The 20,630-nt window shown below is 50.1% G+C and overlaps 1 protein-coding gene and 1 long non-coding RNA gene across 6 annotated transcripts in view; one reads left to right on the top strand and one right to left on the bottom strand.

Moving 5' to 3' along the window:
• The window catches only part of LOC149334853 (uncharacterized), an 87,566-nt gene extending 68,675 nt beyond the window's left edge, over positions 1-18,891 (bottom strand). For 3 of the 5 annotated variants that reach the window (XM_089551483.1, XM_089551484.1, XM_089551482.1), the window contains exon 1: positions 11,924-12,153. In XM_089551483.1, coding sequence (XP_089407609.1) covers positions 11,924-12,153 — 230 coding nt within the window. Of the gene's footprint in view, positions 1-11,923; positions 12,154-18,195 lie in introns of those variants that run through there. The other 2 variants (XR_016283972.1, XM_089551480.1) reach the window with 1 other exon arrangement.
• On the top strand, positions 18,393-19,810 carry LOC149334852 (uncharacterized). Its single transcript, XR_016283973.1, has 3 exons — positions 18,393-18,517; positions 18,645-18,896; positions 19,148-19,810. It is a non-coding gene; the product is annotated as an uncharacterized LOC149334852 (long non-coding RNA).
• The last annotated feature ends 820 nt before the right edge of the window (positions 19,811-20,630 follow it).

The raw sequence follows: 20,630 nt of genomic DNA, 5'->3' as shown, positions 1-20,630 counted from the left end.
ATGCAGCACTCTCGGGGATATCCACGCCACTGGGCTCGGTTGAAAGCAACAATGAAATACTTTGTTGACCAAGACAAATAGCGGCCGCCAACCTGCCATGCACAGCCTGTCTGCATGTTGGCTAATCGTGTTAGCAGCCGTTACGGTGACACTTGCTGATAGCCAACCTTTCCTCTCTGGTCAGAGCTCAGGGCATACTAATCTAAGGGAACAAAGGTCAGGTGATTATTAACGGGTAGTTGACGGCGACAAGAACACAACTGGATGCCGATCCCTGCAACCGTCTTTGCCCACTGTATCGTGTTCTCGATGCGAAGCACACAGAATGACACCGGCGGGTGAAAATGACAGACAAGCACACGAATGCGCTTTATGTTGAACAAGAGTCACCAAGCTGCGCACACCCACACTCTACTTATCTTATTACGATCACTAGGCATACTCTTACTTATTTGTTTTTCATCATAATCATCATCAACAGCCAAATTCAGTCCGCTGCGGTAACTAGCAAACACTTTTATTCCTGCATACTGCCATGGAACCTGCTATTGCAGCGAACTTAGGAAGCTCCTCCATCTTGTTGAGGAGGCCATCTTCGTTCTCGTTCTCGTCTACGCCTTCCCATTTCTTTTTTAAGAACGTAATTTCCTGCTGATCAGCTTTCCCCGGCCTCTCGAATATTGGCTGATCCCTCAGTGTTGGTATGCGGCACTTGACGACTGCAGAACGGCCAATTCTCATCTGAACCTCTCTTTTATAGTTTTTCTGTCGTAATAGTTTTTTTGTCCCGATTTTGACCCGGTGCAAGATCTCCAAGCCTTGAATGCCATTAAGCCTTGCATTGTATGCACCGAGGAGACAGTGTTCCTTTCAGCAGTGCAGTCTTCCTAACCGCTGTCGAGTATGTGGAAGTGGATGCCCTCTATTAGGTTGAGTTCGCATCCCACCATGATGACGTCAGCGACACAAGGCGCTAAGGCATCTTTGCGTCACAGCAGCTCCTATGGCAGTGTGCGTAATCGCCGGGAGCGCCAATCAGCTTGACCTTTCGCGGGAGGTGGCGTTGCGCTGTTGATGCGCCAGGATTTTGTTTCATTCCTTTGCATGTAGTACTTGCAGCTGTCCCGGCGTTGGGAGCGACGATCTTCACGCTTCGTTCAAGAGTATAGGATGATGGAGAACTAAGCTAGACGGCGCTATAGCACTGTCTGACATATAGGCTCCTACAAGGTGGGTCAAGTCCTTGGTTGCCTACATTCCACGCAGGTGTTGTGTGGCTTTAATGCTCTTCTTCGGGAGTTTGATTTGCCGCGGTGGAGGCGCAGACTGCAAAAGAAACTCAAAATATTATTATTGCGAACGCAATACTACTCGCACTTTCAAGCCTTCGCGTGACCCGGCCGCAGTTACGTTTGACCTTTAGCGGAGTGAATATGGGCGACCGACTCGCTCCTTCAGATAGCCTGGCTGCAGTTACGCCGCGCCGCGCAGCTGTGGCGCTACTGCCGCTGTGACGTCATACCAGCTGTAGATTATGGACGACCAACTCGCTCCTTCAGAGAGCCCGGCTGCAGTTACGGTGTGTGTTTGCCGCACTGCGCACCTGTGGCGCTACTGCCGCTGTGACGTCACGATAATGTTTTCTTTCTCTCTGTCGCAACAACACCAAAAAACAAAATATAAAAAAAATTACCGAAGACACTTTGAGTCGTCGCGCAGCGGCGGCCGGTAGCCACGCGTGACCTGTGGACGCGGCGCACTGCGTTCCTTCAATTGGAGGCGCTGCGCTTTTGCTTTCGCAACCTACCAGACTTAACCACAGCTAAGCCCCCGCCAATTTTTTTGAGCACGATGATGCCACGGTGCGTACAAGCATATTTAAACTGATAGTTTTCCCAAACCGACACACTCATTGGCTTATTATGATGAGAATAATGTTTTTCTGACTCAAGATGCAATATCGATTTTTTTTATTATTCCGTAATGGCAAGCGGATAAATTATTCCTGAAATTTTTTTCAAACTCAGCGCAACGCTTCAAAAGTTAACCCTCTATACCCACGCCCCCCCTTGCGGGAAGATATGTCCACGACAAACATGAAATGGAGAATGCAATGGCCGCTAACCGTGCGTAATTGACCAAAGAAAAATGCTTCACACAAATACGCATGCAAAACGAACAGTGCGTTGTACAATTTCGGCGGTGTTCTCGCATGCAAGATATCGCGGTGACCTCGTTCTTGCGGCAATATATGGACATGGCATCTGTTTATTGCTTCTTCTTCACAGAATCTAGGATCCATCCATCTTCACATTGAGTATCATCGTATCAACCTTTTTTTTTTTTTCACACACGTTTGCTCCTTCAGAAAGCGTGTTCATGTATCCTTTCTAACCGCCGCGCTGGAAAAGAGCTCGCATTTTCACCGCAGCTCATGACCTAAATGGAAGCCCTGTGAGAAAAAAGCGCAATCCAGCAGAATATGCGCATCACGCTCGTTCCCAGAAGAGACAGCCCGGGGCCACGGCACCAACGTTCATCAAATGGGCGTCGTCGCAGGTCACGAAACATCACCCAACGCGATTTGAAAGCCACGGCTACCTCGGCCCCGAAAGCTATTTGTCACCAAAGGCAAATATGTACGCCTTCCTGGAAGGCGCCGACGCCACGGGTTGAGCCTCGAGCTTAATGGCGCTTCGCTGGCGAGCCGGTTCCGCGGTGTCCTGGCAAGATAGAGGCGGACACTAAAACCCTGACGACACTCACAGCGTCTTCTCTCTCCTCCTTACTTTTTTTTTTCTGGCACCAGGCCCGCAAAACCACCGCGCTGCCCCGCGACACGAACGAAATGATCGATATCTGCGCCTCGCGAAGGGGTCGCCGACGACTGATAGTTAGGCCTTGGGGCAAAGTGCGCGCAGTTCACTGTGCAGTAAATCGGCTGCGGTGTGCACTCCTCTTCAGTGCCGTCATTTGGCGTCGTCTTGACGTTCTTTTTTTTTATTTGATAGCTCAAAGGCCCCTGGTATGGGGCATTACATGAGGGATGGGCATGGCAGTTAAACAATAATGGTCTTGATGGCGTTCTTAAAATGGATGGCGTTGATGTGATGCACGGCGTCCGGTGGTAGATCATTCCAGTCCCGGGATGACGTGACGAAAAAAGATCGAGAATGAGCGGTAGTTCTTGCGGTGGGGCGTAGACGGCCTTATGGTGGTTAATACGGCTTGAGAGGCGATAAGCAGGTGATATGACCGATGCTCCTAAAGACGAATGATAAAACATATGAAAGAGGCACAATCGAGAAATTTTTTTTCGTCAGTGCTATCAGTAATAGTATTAGTAATAGTAGTAGTAATAGTAATGCCCATGGCAGTACGAAGGTCTCTCAGGACAGTCTGCCCAGCCAGAGCAATTTCTGCCTGTGCCTGGGCGCTACACAAACGCATCTCAGTTTCTGTGCGGCCCTCAAGCGAGGTAAGAAAATTTAAACAAGAGCCTGTGTAGGCATAGAGCCGTTATGCTTAAAGACATATCTTTTTTTTCGCTATGTGAGGCTTTAAAGGTTGCGGCGCAAGTGTAAGGAAGACGACAGACCGTGTTCTCGCCAGAATGTATGCGCCAGCCTGTGTACCGCCAGACACGCAAATATTTGCTTTTGGTTTTACCTACGCCATGTTCGTATAAGTGCCTATTGATCTCTGGATTTTCCTGCAGAGTGTGTTCCCTTCTCTGGAACGAGCTTGTAAATCAGGCAATATGTGATTTTTTAGCGAATGTCTGTCATTTTATTACACGCAGACACTACTCTTCTAATGCGTTTTCGAGAAATCCACCACTCTCAGTTAACAGTGCCCAGTGTACGCCACTCAACAGCACACTGAACCATTTGGGTGAGCTATCTTCAGCAATGCATCCATTCTGATTGGTAATCTTCGTTCGGTTCACGCGATGTGTCTTCTTGCACCGAATGTTCGCTATCAGTAATCGCAAACCTGCCTTGAATGTGGAGTGCTCACTGAATAGGAAGGGGAACACGTCTGACACCATATTGGATGACAACGCTTTTCGCAAATAATTTGTTTTCTCTTCTTTTCCATTGGACAGCATAACCTATGATGCCGGAGCCAGTGACTGACATTCTTCAGTTAACTGTCAATCATGACGCCATAAGGCGCAGCTACCATTGGTAGGGAGGAAAAACTTATTCGGAAAGATAATCGTTACTAAATACGATCCAAGTCATTTTTGTACAATGATCTCCACAGGTTTAGTGCGAAAGAATACGCTATAAAGGCGTGGAACGGGAGAAAAACAAAGGTCGTCAAATGCAAGTCAGCTGGGAATACGAGATGAGACGCAGTATGTGAGCATGGGGTGGTCGCTGCTGGCACAGGAAAGGCTTAAGTGGAGATGTATGCTAGGTGCTTTTGTCCTGCAGTGTACGCAGTTAGGCTGATGATTACGATGACAATAGTGATGACGCCTCTTTTATTGATTCTTCATAAAGCTTGAACACCGTAGTTGATTTGTGAAATGTACGACAAAAGCTAATTCCGGGGCTTTCTGATAAGGCTGAGGGAAGCCCCCATATTCATTCGCACGTCATTCTGTATTCAACCTTTTCAACGTCACGTTACACTTGAAAAATAAAACGCCGAAAAAGACAAATTCTGACTTCAGACCTGACTGAGCCCGCACGGCCATACATATAACATTCGTGGCGACAATTCACTACAACAACAACAACAACGAAAGGAAGATGGAAATTCATTGTATAAAGTAGAATTGAAATATGAAACAAGGATCCGAAACTCCTCCGCAATACCATTCCGTCGTCTTCAGCATACGCTCATTTTTTTTCTCTCTTACGGCGGCACCCAGAAGCTGAAGTACTGGAGCGCCGCTTCCGTACAGGCAGGATATGGAGTTCCACGCTGAAAGGCGATGAATAAGTACTTGGGCGAGACAGCGCCAGCGCCAGGTTCGTACGCGTCGCCTCGTTCGCGTTGCTTCTGCACGGCTTTGTTCTGAGCTGCGCCATATATCCTCGGGCGCAGAATCTGTCTCCTCTCTGCTGTTTTTATTCAAGCGGTAGAAAGACACCATGCGGCAGCGCGAATCCCGCTGTGGTGACGCTTTCACGGGCTGCGCGCGCCCTTAGAAAGCGCGCACGCGAGATACAACTCTATAAAAGCGAGTGCTAAAAACTGAGAGATTTAAGCGAGGTACATAACACGAAACACAGTGCACTGCCACCTCTTACTTTCCGAAGCGAAAGTCTCTATATTGAAATTCGAGTCGACACTACTTCATCGCAGCAGAGCCCATTGTGGGATGAAATTTCAAACAGCAGGGAGAGAAACGCGGCGTTTTTGGTATCGTGTGAACGAAAGGAGAAAAAGTCGTATTCCGTTCGCGGAAGGGCTGCCCTGATTCAATCTTTAGGTCTTTCTCTCCCTCCGCGCCTTTTGAATGAAGCCTCTCATTCCCAGCGAACGGTTTTATGCGCCTTCTTCGAGGCACAGCTGTGCAGCGTTCGAGGCTACACTTGCGTCAGTCAGGCACGTACCCTGGTGCACAGCGAGTCATACGAGCGAGTCCATACTTACTTCTGGGCAATGCTGTCCGGAGCTGTTGCGGAGAATAGACTCTACTATGGTCACATACAAATCAAGAACGAGGCAGCGAATGCCCCTCGAAGGTGGCCTCCCCAACCTATGGCGTTGACCGACACTCATGACGTCGAGACTGATCCCATTTCACGGAAGCAGCTGCCAGCCGCCATTGGTTTGGAGGGCACCTTCGAGGGGCATTCGTCGCTTCGCTCTTGAGTTGTATGGGGCCCATAGTAGAGTCTACTCTCCGGAACAGCTCCGGTCAGCATTGCCCAGGAGCAGTATAGAATCAGTGGTGTGTTTATCAATGATTAGTGCTGAATTCATAACAAGTAGAATGTGGAGGTTAGACGGAAGAGACCCAAGCGGTCACTGGACTTAAGTAACGAATTATCAATGAAATGCATGTTATCAACGTACTCACGCAATTTTATTGCTACAGACGTGAAAGCGGCATATGAGAGGAAATATACGAAAACAAAGAACCCATTATCATGAGCTGTTCTTTTCAACATTGCGACTACACAACGCATCGACAGTCATACGATTTCTAGTTCATCATCATCATCATCAGCCTGACTACGCCCACTGCAGGGCAAAGGCCTCTCCCATGTCTCTCCAATTAACCCTGTCCTTCGCCAGCCGCGGCCACCATATTCCCGCAAATTTCTTAATCTCATCCGCCCACCTAATTTTCTGCCGCCCTCTGCTACGTTTGCCTTCTCTTGGAATCCACTCCGTTACCCTTAAACACCAGCGGTTATCGTGCCTTCGCATTACATGCCCTGCCCAAGCCCACTTCTTCCTCTTGATTTCAACTAGGATATCATTAACGCGCGTTTGTTCTCTCACCCACTCCGCCCGCTTCCGATCTCTTAACGTTACACCTATCATTTTTCTTTCCATAGCTCGCTGCGTTGTCCTTAACTTAAGCTATACTTAAGCTGAACCCTCTTTGTTAGCTTCCACGTTTCTGCCCCATAGGTGAGTACCGGTAAGATACACCTGTTTTATACTTTTCTCTTAAGGGATATTGGTAAACTGCCATTCATGATCTGAGATAACCTGCCATATGCGCTCCACCCCATTCTTATTCTTCTAGTTATTTCTCTCTCATGATCTGGATCAGCTGTCACTACCTGCCCTAAATAGACATATTTCCTTACTACTTCCAGCACCTAGCTACTAACTGACTGCGAACTGCTGTTCCCTTGCTAGGCTGTTGAACATTACTTTGGTTTTCTGCATGTTAATTTTTAGCCCCACCGTTCTGCTCTGCCTGTCTAATTCATTGATCATGCTTTGCAGTTCATGTCCTGAGTGACTTAGCAAGGCAATGTCATCAGCGAATCCCAAATTACTTAGGTATTTTCCATTAACTCTTATCCGCAACTGTTCCCATTTCAGGCATGTAGCTTATATGCGCTAGTCAAGTTGGAGGATAGCTTGCGACAAAGATGATTACGCCTTCCCAACCTCTTTCCTTAAGGCGGAGTTGAGGTGTCCGCAGAGATGTGACAGTGCACCATTTACTTTCCACAAAAACCAATTTGCATATCAAAATTGTGATGCAACCGTTCGTACAGCATTCTGGGTGGTGTCATGCGTAGGTGTATGGGTACTGTGAGTGTGACTGGGCCTGAATGCACCCATGCACGGTAATGCTTCCTCATTCCCACACGTAAGCAGTATTAAGGCTATTGAGCCGGAGCATCCGGTTTCGAACTCCGCCGCGGCGGTCGCGTTGCGATGAAGGCGAAACGCATGTTATATTGCCCATGTTATATTGCTGGTGTTAGTATTGATGATAGTAATGATGCTAGCGATAGGGAAAAAATTACCGACGATTACGTTACTTCCTAATGCGAAATTTGAGCGCAGCAAAAAGCTGTTTCACCTTTTCGATAGATTGAGGCAAAGAAATCGAGCAACACATGTATGCGCTATCACAGAGTTTTTTTTTTATTTTTCACACGTATTCCTTTAACAAAGATTCGGTTTGGTTTGGTTTATGGGGTTTAACGTCCCAAAGCGACTAAGGCTATGAGAGACGCCGTAGTGGAGGGCTCCGGAAATTTCGACCACCTGGGGTTCTTTAACGTGCACTGACATCGCACAGTACACGTTTAACAAAGATTCCACTAACATTTCTTGACAGTCATGAATGAAGCTTTGTGGTCGGAGAAATAGACTGATATATGTTCGACTTGGTACACCAATGCTTGATTCTCAAAGACGAGATCTATACAAGTGCCTCGCGAGGTTGTCACAGCCGTGGGACGCGTTACGAGCGAGAGGAACGGGATGTTCTCCCGCATAAGTGTTAGGAAATTGCTGTTTGTCTTTATGTCAACATTAAAGTCCCCCACTACTAACATCGGTGTGGATCGATGGACGGTTAATGCGAGTTGCAGGAAGTGCACGACGTGTTTCGTGAGTGCGGTAGGGGCGAAGTAGGCAGCTACTACCAGCAAGCCGTTGGGCAACTTTGCGGCGCACAGTTCGCCAAGTTCATGTGACGTGCCAAACATTTCGACTGGTATTGCAGAGAGACCTGTGCGCAAGTAGATAGCGACTCCCGCCGCTCTGTTGTGGTCTCTGCGAGCACCACAGCAGTATAGGAAATCTATGATTTCGAGAGGCTCTTCGGGATCCATCCAGGTTTCAGCAAAGCAAAGTACAGAGGAATGGCGCAGAATGTGATCGTGGTGTACGTCCTTGGCATGTGCGGCAAGGGAGCGTACGTTAAGAATGTGGTTGTGAATGATGAATCAAGTGCTGCCAGCGAATGACGCATCCATTGGCTGTCTGCGTGTGTTACTGATGTGTGGTTAGCATGTTAAGCTTCGCCTGTAAGAGTGGAACGCGACAGCGTCTTGCAACGCTGCCAGGGAGTCCACAGAACGCCATCGCCAATTCGGCTGTACGCCTTGCTGGACGGTAAATTTATTTTTTGACGAAAGGAAATGTATCTCTCTCGCATATCTGGGTGGACACCTGCACCTCGCCGTAAGGGGAAGGGGGAAGATGGGAGTGAACGAAGACGCCGTATTAGTTAGACGCGCCTTTGTTCATTCCAAACCATTCAGCTGGCATTACGGAGTGGCTAGCGTGCTCGTATCGCACTCCGGAGACCCTGGTTCGATTCCCCAACTCGACCAATTTCGTTCTCGGTTTTATAGATTTATGCGGTCTAACTAGAAAGGTTAATTAGGCTATTTCATATTTACATTATTGCATTTCTATCCATCGTGTTCTGTCATTAACCTGTCAATTGTTGGAACTGTCTAGGATGTTCGACACAACGTATATGAAACGAGCAACGTCTTACTGAGTGGGGAAGTGCGTGGTGGTGGTGGGAACGCGGCTTCGTACTTATCTGTTTTTTTTTTCAGCAGCGTCTCCTTCCGCGGACGCTGTTGTCGCTGCGGCGCGCGTCTTTCTTTTCTTTTCTTCTGACCTCTTCATTCTCCTCTATATTAATTAGGCTAATTGATTAATTAAGCAATTAACTAAACTCAGTCCAACTTAGTTGCAGCATCGCTATGCAATCCCTTTGATTGGTTGCATGGTTACTAGCCAAAGTACAATTGGCCCCATTTGAAATTCGCGCACTGTGACGTCACGAGCATTTCGACCAATTGAAAAGCATGACATTGGGGGCGGAGCTGGTTACGAGGCCGACGCCGACGCCGACGACGACGCGAAACCCAGGAACGGACGCCAAAGAGCTGCGCTCTAAAAAAGGTCGTAGGATCGAGTCCGGCAAAGGTCGTGCATTCGAGTCCCGTGAAGGTCGTTCGGACGTCAGGATAGTGATGAACGTCGACATAGTTTGCCCGTCTCGGAAACACGTCACAACAGCCATGGGCGTCGAAGCCTACTCCCCATAACATAAGAATGAAGAAGGGAAGGCGAAAGAGAGGAAAGCGAAAGGTTTCGCATTTGCGCTCTTAGCGGGTCTTGAAATGATCAAAAAATGCGAAAATTTTTATTTTGCAAAAATGTCTTATTCGGGATCAATGCACTCTAAAGTTCCCGCCCAAAAAAGTTTCAAGGTCCAAATTGGACCTCGAACTACTAAAATATCTGCACATTTCGCACCTACGAAGCCAGAAAATGGCGATTTCGGTCCGAAATTTGGCCGGACTTCGCGCGCGTCGCTTCCCACGACTTTTTTTTTGTCTTGGTTTTATTTAAAAGCGGGACCCCTCCCCCACTACCTGATATTACTCACTACTGCGAACTATATTTGGAACGCTCCCATTCCGCTCTTTTTTGAGGCCTCTATAACGACCTCCGAATGGCTGGCGCGCGTACTTCAAATGCGATTTTCTCAGTTTTTTTGCCAACATGGCTAGCTTTACAGAAGTTTTATTGCGTAAGCAATACTGCGCCAGGTTTCGAGCCGTCGCGTAGCTCCGGGCGATGGCCACGGTTGACCTTCAGCCGCAGCGAGGTGAGGAGCGCCGTTGCCATAGCAACCGTTTCATCCGCGCTCCACCAGGCGGCAGGGCCTTCGCTGCGCCGCCGCCGCTGCCGCGCGCCTCGTCGCGCGCTCTCGACGCATGTGTCGGAATGTGGAGAGAGGAAGAGGGAGGGAAACGGGAAATAAATACGCGCGTTCGCCTCGGGCAAAACATTAAGCGCGGCTACGGCCGCTTATCTGTTTTTTCAGCCAGCGTCCGCTCCGGCGGACGCGGTTGTTGCTGCGACGCGCGTCTTATCTATCCTTTTTCTCTATCCTCTGGTCTTTTAACTCTCTTCTATCTGCACGTGGCAGTGGTGGCAGGCCCGTGCAATTTCCTTTTCATCCTTCTCTTAGTCGCAACAACAACAACAGCGGGCAAAACATTCTCTATCCTCTCGTCTTTAAACTCCCTTCTATCTGCACGTGGCAGCGGTGGTGGCGGCTTGAGCCAGTCGGCAGGCCCGTATACACTTTCCTTTTCGTCCTTATCTCAGTCGCAACAACTACAACAACAACAAAACATTTTCTGCTTGCTTACGCAACTTGCCCGGTTTAACCGGAGCTAAATCTCAGCTAATTTTTATTATGTTTATGGCAAATTTTCAATTAACCTTGTACCGTTAAATTCAGAAAGAACTGAACTGCGGAGTTTTGCTGTTTTTGTTTGGCTGAGTCAAACATTTCAAAGTTTGTTCATCTTAATGTCACTTAACTATGCTTCATAATTATGGTGCTTGGACAAAATTTTACATTTTTAGATGATGCTGCACTTCAACAACAATATAATTAGCATAGCTTCAGATGGCAGGTCTTTGGCTACAACCCCATTTCAATGAAAACCAAAAAGTTTAGTCTCAACTACCCATAAGAATTTATCTAACTAGGCTTCAGTTATTCTTCTCTTTTATGGGAACTAATTAGGAAAAACCGACACTAATTATATTTTCGAAAACAATAAGAAGAAACAAACTTACATACGTAAGTTTATTGTGCTATTTTTAATAATAAAAATGCTAATTTCAAGAACCACGTCTCCCCTTAGCAGACTTAAGTGCAATCCTGCAATTTTTATACGTACGAATCCTGTTCATTGGCCCTTTCTATCTATGCAGTTAGGCTGCCTCGATACGCGGCACTTTCACCAGAACAATACTCAGGGTAAAAAAAAAAAAACTTATGACCTCGTCATTCCATGAGGCGAATTCGGCAGATCTTGAAATGGACTGTGTTGTGTTGTGTTTAATGGTTCATAGGCTGCAATGAGCTGTTTGTGAGGAGGGGCGCTAGTTTGAACATATGCGGTGAAGCTGACAGCTGAGGGAGAAACCGCGTGCAACACAGGGGGCACACTACTGCAAAGCGGGCGTTCTTGTCTGTTCGCAAATGACGTGCTGTTGATTGGTTTATTGGTTTATTTTGGTTTATCGTCCCAAAGCAACTCAGGCTATGAGGGACGCCGTAGTGAGGGGCTCCGGAAATTTCGACCACCTAGGGTTCTTTAACGTGCACTGACACACAGGTCACGGGCCACTTGAATTTCGCTTTCATCGAAATTCAGCCGCCGCGGCCGGGATCGAACCCGCGTCTTTCCGGTAAGCAGCCGATCGCCATAACCACGACGTGCTGTTGAGGGATAACACAACAGAACCCACACTATACTGCCGCACAACACAACAATTTATTTTCCCTCGCATGCGTTACACGCTTATCCGTGACGCATAACTTGAAATATCGATAGGAAGTGCGCCCGCAGTAAGTAATGCGAGCTTTCCACAACACACCTCTCCATCCACAAGATACCTGTGTGGACGCGGTTGGGTCGCCACCACTCACTGTGCTCGGGGACGCAGCTTTCGGCTGGTGCTGAGTCGGTCCCCTGAGTCCACCGTGCTCGGCCGCTGTGCACTTCGGAGACAACGTCGTTCGACGCCCTTCTTTTCAGTGATCAAGCCTTGCACGGCGGTTGCAAGGCGACGCTTCCTGTAAGTCGCATCGGCCTTCTTTGCTTCCGGAATTCGTCCCTCCTTCCTTCTTTTCCCCGTGCTGATGACACGGCTGGCCATGAGCAGCTTCGATGACGTTCACTTCTTGGCTGCAGGACTGCGGCTCGTCTTGCTCGTTCCTGGGCGGACGGGACAGAGCTGCCCATCTCCCTTGGCCACATGCCGCACACTGCGCTTTTTCTGCGAGACCAGTTGTTGCTGACCATCGTCGAGTCTAGGTTTCCCGTCTTGCGAAGATGGTCCGTCCATGCAGATTGGCGCACAGCCAGCGTCGGCTTCCGGTCGTTGCTGGTCGCCAACGGTTTCTCGCTTCTTGCTTTCGTGGCGAACTCTGGAGCCGCCACGAGTAGGCGGCCGCTCCCACTGGGCGTCTTGCCTGGCTTGAGCCTCCAGCTCCTGCTTCCTCCGGCGGCACTCTCTCTCGTAAGCGGCCTTGGCCAACTTGCGCTTGGAGACAGCGCTGTCTTGGCCGTCGTCGCATTCGACGACATCACCTTCCATGCTCGGCTGTATAGTGCGTTTCACCGTCTCGAACATCCAGCGAATTCGAAGCACTCTCTAGCTTGGCGGAGACGCGGTTGCCACAGGCCCCACGGAGGCGTCAAATATGTCCGCCAGCTCAATTCCGCCGGTGTTATCACTAGGGCACGTATACATAGTACACTTATATGTGCCACACCTCCGGTGGCATCCGTTAACGGGCCGTCTGGGTGATCCGTTGCTGACCTCCGTCTACTGTGCGATGGAAAGAAGCACGCGTTTGTGACAGCGTCCACCTTCCCGCTCGTCTACGGCTTTGGGTCGGCGCACATACAGCGTCTCATGTGGTGTCGCGGCACAGGAGGGGGACACGCACTGCGCCAGAACCTTTCACGTGAGTGAACACGGAAGGACGTCTGATCGCTGTTGTTGTTGTTGCGACTGAGAGAAGGATGAAAAGGAAATTGCACGGGCCTGCCAACTGGCTCCAGCCGAGCCACCATCGCTGCCACGTGCAGATAGAGGAGAGTTCAAAGATCAGGGGAAAGTGAAAAAGAAAAGAAAAGACGCTTGCCGCAGCAACAACCGCGTCCGCCGAAGCGGACGCTGGCTGAAAAAACAGATAAGCGGCCGTAGCCGCGATTCATCACCGCCTCCCCCCCCCCCCCCCCCGTCTGATCGCGTGAGTGATCTGACGTTAATATTATACATAGCGTGGAATGCCAAAGCTAGCATGCTCCTGTTTCTCTTTCCTCTTTCACTCCCACTTGACTCCCATCTCTTAAGGCGCATTTGAGGCGTAAGAAGAAAATTTTCGTTTTCTTCATTGCAGCCCCTCTTCTTTCACCCCCCACTTCCTCCCTTCCTCTACAAACGGATGACGGGTGTCCACCGATATGAGTGCTACAGTTACTGCTTTATTTCCTTTCCTCAAATACAATTTTCATTTTCTTCCTTACGCCCCTCTTTCTCTTCCTTCTTTCACTCCCACTTCCTCCCTTCCTGTACGGTGCGGTTCGGGTGTCCACCGAGATGTAGGAGAATTACTGTGCCATTCCCTTTCCTCAAAAAGCGCTGCGTTCAAAGGGCGAGGCATCGCGCCGAACGGGTGGTGGCGATTCGTGGACTCTCTGGCAGCGCTACAACACGTTGTCGCGTTCCACTCAAAGACGAAGCTTAAGCGTCATTAATTAGCAGATAAGAATTTAGTCATTAATCAGTAGTTAACCATGTGTAATTTGTCATTACTTAGTGATTAGTCATTAATTATGTGTTACGTCATCCAGTGGTGCCGTCACCAGTGCCACAGAGGCAGTCAAAGTGGTGCGGAATACGCTTTCGCCTCTAAGCGCTTTAGACAGTCGAAATGCCCCCTGAACTTTTGAAGGCTTTCGCCTTAATAATGAATGCGTTGCCTGCTGGCTTATTACAAGATACACTTGCATTGAGCTTGATCAAATGCGCTCTCATATTGCTGACAGTACGCTGTCGCTTTCCCCTGCCCTAGACCACTCGAACAAACGCGGTGGTGGTGGTGGTGGTGGTGGAACTTTATTTCCAGCGGATATAGAGGAGCGACCCGAAGTCGCCCCCCGCTTAAACGGCGGCCGCTATCCCTTGGGCAGCGGCGGCGTCTTCAGCCAGCTGGAGGAGCTTGATCTGTGTCCCCGGGTCAGGGCTGAGCAATAGAGCCTCCCAATGATCAGAGTCGGTAATGAAGCGACTCGCGGGTAGGGACTGCGGGCAGTTCCAGATCATATGATTTAGATCGGCTTTGGCATCACAATTTTTGCATTTGTCTGAGTACAGTCCATCCGAATAGAAGCTACACAATTGGGGATTTGGATAGGTTTTAGTTTGAAGTTTACGCCAGGCTTTCGCCTGTTGCTTGGAAAGCGTTTTATCTGCTGGGGGAAATCTGAGTCTTGCAAGCCTGTAGTGCTGCAGGATTTCTCTGTAAGAAAACAACCTGTCCTTGCCGGAGTATAGGGCGGGTGTACTGCACGACCCAGCTCGGCGGGATAGTTCTCGAGCTAGGTTATGAGCCGCCTCATTACCAGCAAGGGAGGCATGAGCAGGCGTCCAGATTAGGCGAATGCGCCGCGTGGGCTGATAATTTAGCAGAATCCGTGCCGCTTGTGGAGAGATTCTTCCAAACGTGTAGTTACGTATTGCCAATTTTGAGTCGCTGACAATGGTTTCTGCCGAGGATCCCGCAATGGCTAGAGCAATGGCTGTTTCTTCTCCAACATGTGTGTGCTGAGTGCGTATAGTGCCCCCCGTTATGAGTGTACCACATTCCGTGGTGACCGCAGCTACCATCTTGTCAGCCGAAGAATCTGCTGCATCAACATATACCACAGAGGTATCATTAAGGAAGCGTTTGCATAATGATTTGGCTCTCTCTGCACGACGTTCAGCGTGGAAATCGGGGTGCATGTTCCGAGGTAGTGGAGGAATGACCAGAAGCTGGCGTATATGTTTGGGAAGGTCAGTTGTTGGTCCGCCTTGTCGTTCGTATGTTATGCCGAGTGTGGACAGAATGTGTCTGCCAGTTGGGGTGGCCGTTAGTCGTTCGTACTGCGAGACGGTTACCGCTTCAATAATCTCACTTAGGGTGTTATGAAGACCGAGACCTAAGACTTTCTCAGTCGCTGTGTGCATGGGTAGCCCAACTGCCTGTTTTACGCATTTTATGATTATGACTTCCACTTTCTCTTTTTCAGCTGACTTGAGATGTAGGTAAGGGCATACGTAAGCGATGCGGCTGATCACAAAGGCTTGTACTAAACGGAGAGTATTGCTTTCCTTCAAGCCCGAGTGGCGGTTACTAATGCGGCGAATGAGTCGCATAATTTGCTGCGAGGTTCCCTGAAGCTTCTGAATTACGTCACCATTGAAGCCGTGTTCTTGTAGAATTAGGCCCAAGATTTTAATTTTGGGTACTCGAGGAATGGGGACTCCACGAATACTGAGTTCGATGGCCTGTGGGGGTTGCGCAAGGGATCCGATTTTGCGGTATATGAGAAATTCAGATTTGGCTGGAGAGCACCGCAGCCCCCTGGGGTCTACATAGCTCCTCACGATATCGATGGCACGCTGGAGTCTCTCTTCGATTTCGGCATCACTGCCCTCGGCGGTCCACAAGGTGATATCGTCAGCATAGAGGCTGTGGTGGAGTTGCGGGATCTGCGCTAATTGGTGTGGAAGTTTCAACATTGCATCGTTGAAGAGAAAGGGTGACAGGACCGATCCCTGCGGGGTACCCTTGTTGCCGAGGGGGAAGTCACGCGAGTGGAGACCTCCTACTTGAAAATGCGCCTTTCTACCTGAGAGAAAGTCGCGGATGTAGTTGAAGGTGCGGGCTCCCACCCCGAGTTCATGAAGGTTCTCCAAGATCGCATCATGTCTGACATTGTCAAAGGCCTTTTCCAGGTCGAGTCCAAGAATTATTCTGGTGTTCCGCGTTTTTGCCTCAATAATCTGATGTTTGGGCTGAAGCATTACATCCTGCGTAGAAAGTTTTGGTCGAAAGCCAATCATGGTTTGGGGGTAAAGCTCGTTCTCCTCCATAAACCGGTTGAGGCGGGTATGAACTACGTGCTCCATGAGCTTACCTACACAAGACGTGAGCGAAATTGGCCTGAGGTTCTCAAGGCTGAGTGGCTTCTCAGGTTTTGGAATGAGAATGATCTCTGCCGTTTTCCATATTTGTGAGATTGAGCCCTCCGACCAGCATTTCTGCATATACTCAGTTAGTGATTGTAGCGACTGTTCATCTAGGTTGCGGAGGATCTTGTTGGATACTGCATCTGGGCCAGAGGCGGATTTACAGTTTAGCCTGGCAATCTCTGCCCTAACCTCATCCACAGTAATCGGGGAGTCGAGCTGCGTGTTTTCCGGACCAGCATAATCTGGGAAGGCTTGGATAGGAGCATTGCCAATATATCTGTCTTTAAGTTCAAGGAAAAGGTCCTCTGGTGTGCCTGCGTATGCATGCACAAGCTTTTGCAGGTTCTGCCTCTGGGTGGTTTTGCTACCTGCAGGGTCAAGTAGATGACGGAGCAAGTTCCAAGTCTTAGAGACTCCCATATTGCGATCCATGCGGTTGCATATGTCCTCCCAGTTTTGCCGAGTAAGTTTGACCGCATGATCCTCGATCTCCTTGTTTAGCCTAGCTATTCTTCTGCGCAGATTGCGGTTCCACCGCTGTCGTTTGAGTCGGTTCTCGAGTCCTCTCTTTGCCTCCCATAGGTGAAGAAGCCGGCTGTCCGCAATCTCCAGGTGGTCAGCCTGCTCTAACGTACGGGTGGCTGCCTTGGTATCTTGACAAAGATCCTGTGCCCAGACATCTATGTCTAGTATATCGGGGGTATCAGCTTCTCGGGCGGCCCTTTTAGCGCGGAACATGTCCCAATCGACAAGGGTGGGAGCTCGAGCGCTACGACGCTTGGGGCCAGTTGAAGCCACTATTTTCAATATGTAGTGATCGCTGCCGAAATTTTGTTGAGTGTTTATCCATGTTGGAGTGCCCGAATTTTTAGCAAAAGTCAGATCGGGAGTCGTATCCCTGGAAACACTGTTGCCGCAGCGGGTGGGGACTACTGGGTCTGTAAGAAGAGTCAACCCACACTGTTGTGCGGTGAGCCACAATTTTCTACCTTTAATGTCCTCCTGTGGGTACCCCCAAGCCGGGTGTTGGGCATTAAAGTCTCCCGTGAAAATGACGGGGTGATTGCCTGCAATTTTCAGGGTCGCCTGAAAGAGCGGGCCAAAGCTTGCTTTCCGTAACTTTGGGCTGCTATAGACATTCAGCACAAACAGACTGTGGTCAGGTTTCCTAGGCGGAATTAATTCGACTAGCACGTGTGTGACATTTGTGACTGGGGTATCGTGCTGGACAACCGTAATATTTCGTTTCACGAGAGTCGTGACTCCAAGCGTTTCACCCCCCGATGAAAAGGATTGATATCCAGCTAGCTTGCTATTGGTTTGTGCCTCTTGTAGTGCGATTAAGTCCGGTCCGTCCCTATTGTGGAGGAATTGTTGGAGTACAGCTCGTTTACGGCTAAATCCTCGGCAGTTCCACTGCCAGATGGTGTAGTTTGGTTGTGGCGCCATATTGTGCTAGTCTGATACCGCTTCAGAAGAAGCGGATTTGCGAATTTTGACGGGAAAAAGCCTACTCTCTGCTTCCTGCTGCCAGGTGCCTAAGTTAAGTAATTCCTGCCGGTGTGTGCATAATTCTTCCATGATGGAAGTCATTGTAAGCTGCATTTGAATGAGGGTGTTAGTAGTCTGCGTTAGCGCTTCTTCAATTTTGTGAATGCTGTCGGCTAGTTTTTGGTCTTCGGAGAGGAAACCGCCCGCTTTTCGCTTAGGCAGGGGTGCCCGCGGTGATTCAACATGCATGTCCGCTCCGGCGGAGGTAGAGGGGGTAGGGTTATTGGCGCCACCGGTCATAGGCGGTGACCCAGTCTGCATTTGTTGCTGTTTTAGAGCGGCATTTTCTTTCTTTAGTTCCTCCACCTCGCGAAGTAATTTCCCTACCAGCACTTTCAGGTCTGCTAGCTCAGAGGGGTTGGAGTTAGATTTCTGGGAGGCTTTATCTGCCCAGCCTACCTTTTGCGTGCCGACGGCGTCCTGGTTCAAACCGGGGTTCCGTGCCTGGTGTGAAGGAGTCCTGGGTTTGGAGGCGGACAGGCCTCTCTGTTGCAGTCGTGGAAAAGAGCTGGATCGATGTCTAAAGTCCGTCCGCCCCCTGCTTTTGGAGCGGCTGCGTCGCTCTTTAGACTGCGGCGTCCCTTGGCTATTCTGGGTCTGATGTTGGCGTTCCTGTTCCCAGCGGCGTTTGGTCACAATGTATGGAGTGCGGTAGATCTCGCGGCATTTGTTGCTGCCCAGCTCATGGCCCTTACCGCACAAGGCACACTTAGGCTCACAGGTATGCGTTTCAGGAGGGTTGGTCATGCCGCATCCGCGGCAGCGAGCGTTTTTCGGGTCCGGGCAAACGTCTCTGCGATGTCCGAGTTGTCAGCACAAAGAACACACTTCGTATTTTTTTTTTGTAGAGGCAGCAACGAATCATGCCACCGCCGAAGCTGATCCAACGGGGAACTCTCTCACCGTTGAAGAGAATGAGGACCGTCTGCGACTGCGCACCCATGCGCCGGACACCACATATTGGAGGATTTCTGGGATGCTGAAGGTTCGCTAGGATGACAGCGTCCGATAGATGTTTGGGAACGCCTTGGATCACTCCTTTACCACTGCCGTCCGGCGTGGCGACATACGAGGTGATGGCGATCTTGTTCTCGCCGTAGGTGTTGTTGTTGTTGTTGTGACTGAGAGAAGGATGAAGAGGAAATTGCACGGGCCTGCTACTGGCTCGAGCCAAGCCACCACCGCTGCCACGTGCAGATAGAGGAGAGTTAAAAGATCAGAGGAAAGAGAAAAAGGAAAGGAAAGACGCGCGTCGCAGCAACAACTGCGTCCGCCGGAGCGGACGCTGCTCAAAAAGAAGCGGCCGAAGCCGCGCTCGCCGAAGCGAGAACAGATACTCTCCTCGCCGTAGGTGAGCTCCTGGATGCTTAAGTAGCGTTCCACTCGTGCCGCGGTATGGGTGGCCACCAGTATGGTGTGTTGCTTGAAGTTGAGGAGCATGCAGTCTTCAGAAGATTCCGCCAAGGTTACACCCGCGGCGTCACGAATGAGTTGAAAGATTCCGAGTTGGCCACAGCTCTCGAGTATACGGAGGCCGCCCGATGGCCGGAGTATCACTTTGGTTACGCCCTTGGGTAGGCGAGGTAGGTTCGACGCCACCGATTGTCGAGCAAGTCGTCGGCCAATCTTTTTCGCAGAGGAGTCGGCAGATTGCCGCATGCTGCCCTGTCCCTGGGCGCTATCGGTTCCATTGTGTGCCGCGGGGTCAGTCCTTCGGCGTTCGTGACCGGATCGTTGAGATTCACCGACGGTGAACCAACCATATTGGTGCGAAACTTCTTCGGGGGCTATATCAGTCCCCTCCACGGTGACTTCCATATCCAATGTTGGGCGAAGATCCCACTCAGAAAATGCGGCACAGCCCCGTCAGAGCGGGGTCGCTAGGCCTGGCGTAGGCCTAGCGGGCCGTGCGTACCGGCGAGAGCCGAATCGCAAAAAAGTCCGCACAAACAGGCAAAAAGGGACTTGCCGATGCGTTCGACGGCGTTATCCGAGCTTCAAACACGAAATCCAGGCGAGAGGGGTGTTGACCGTCGCTGAATTCAGCGGTGGGCATGGGTGAAGCGAGGAGCGTTTGCACGAGCGTCCGATCCACGCCACGTCCAGCCAGCATTTTCACAAACGCGGTGAAAACCGCATTTGTTTTAGAGCGCAGGTCTGGCGCCCGTTTAGGCGTTTCGCGGCGTCGCCGTCGCCGTTGTCCCTCGTAGTCCGCAGTGGACACCTTAGTCGCCCTTTAAGCTGCGAAACCAATGGAGCGGGAGCTTGGACGGCAGAGGGAAGAAGCATAATTGTCCTCTTAGAACAGTGGACACCTCAATAATGCTTTATAAAAGATACGTGGCGGTAGGTGGTGGTGGTGAAAACTTTTATATTGTAAAAAAGAGTTTGGGAGCCACAGAGTGGCCCCGCTACATGGTCGGCGTCCCTAGTCCGGGACACCGCACGACGAGGCCCCGTCTCTCGCCCGTTTCACCAGAGCCCTTTGGGACTCAAGCGAGGAGCAGTTGAGGAGGGCAGTCTCCCATGCCTCTCTGGAAGGGGTAGGGGAGGGGGGGAGGTGGGGATTTTGAGTACATGCCCACACCATGTGGAAGATATCACAGGTCTCCCCACAGTGTGGGCATCGCCCATCCGTGTTAGGATCGTAATGTTTTATTATTGCAGGACAGAGTAGAGTACCTGTCTGCAGGCGCCTTAAAGTTCGCTCCTCCGTCTTACTCAGCCCTTTTGCAGGGGCCGGGAAAAGGCGGTGGTTGTCGCTATAATGTGTTAATATTTCCCTGAATCGCAGCAGCGGCTGGTTAGTCTCCGAGCCAGAAGAGCTGGGATGA

The sequence above is a fragment of the Amblyomma mixtum genome, chromosome 7, assembly GCF_055824585.1.
Source record: "Amblyomma mixtum isolate Tamu chromosome 7, ASM5582458v1, whole genome shotgun sequence".
NCBI lineage: Eukaryota > Metazoa > Arthropoda > Arachnida > Ixodida > Ixodidae > Amblyomma > Amblyomma mixtum.
The sequence above is the reverse complement of the archived record's forward strand: the minus strand, read 5'-3'. Positions and strand labels throughout refer to the sequence as shown.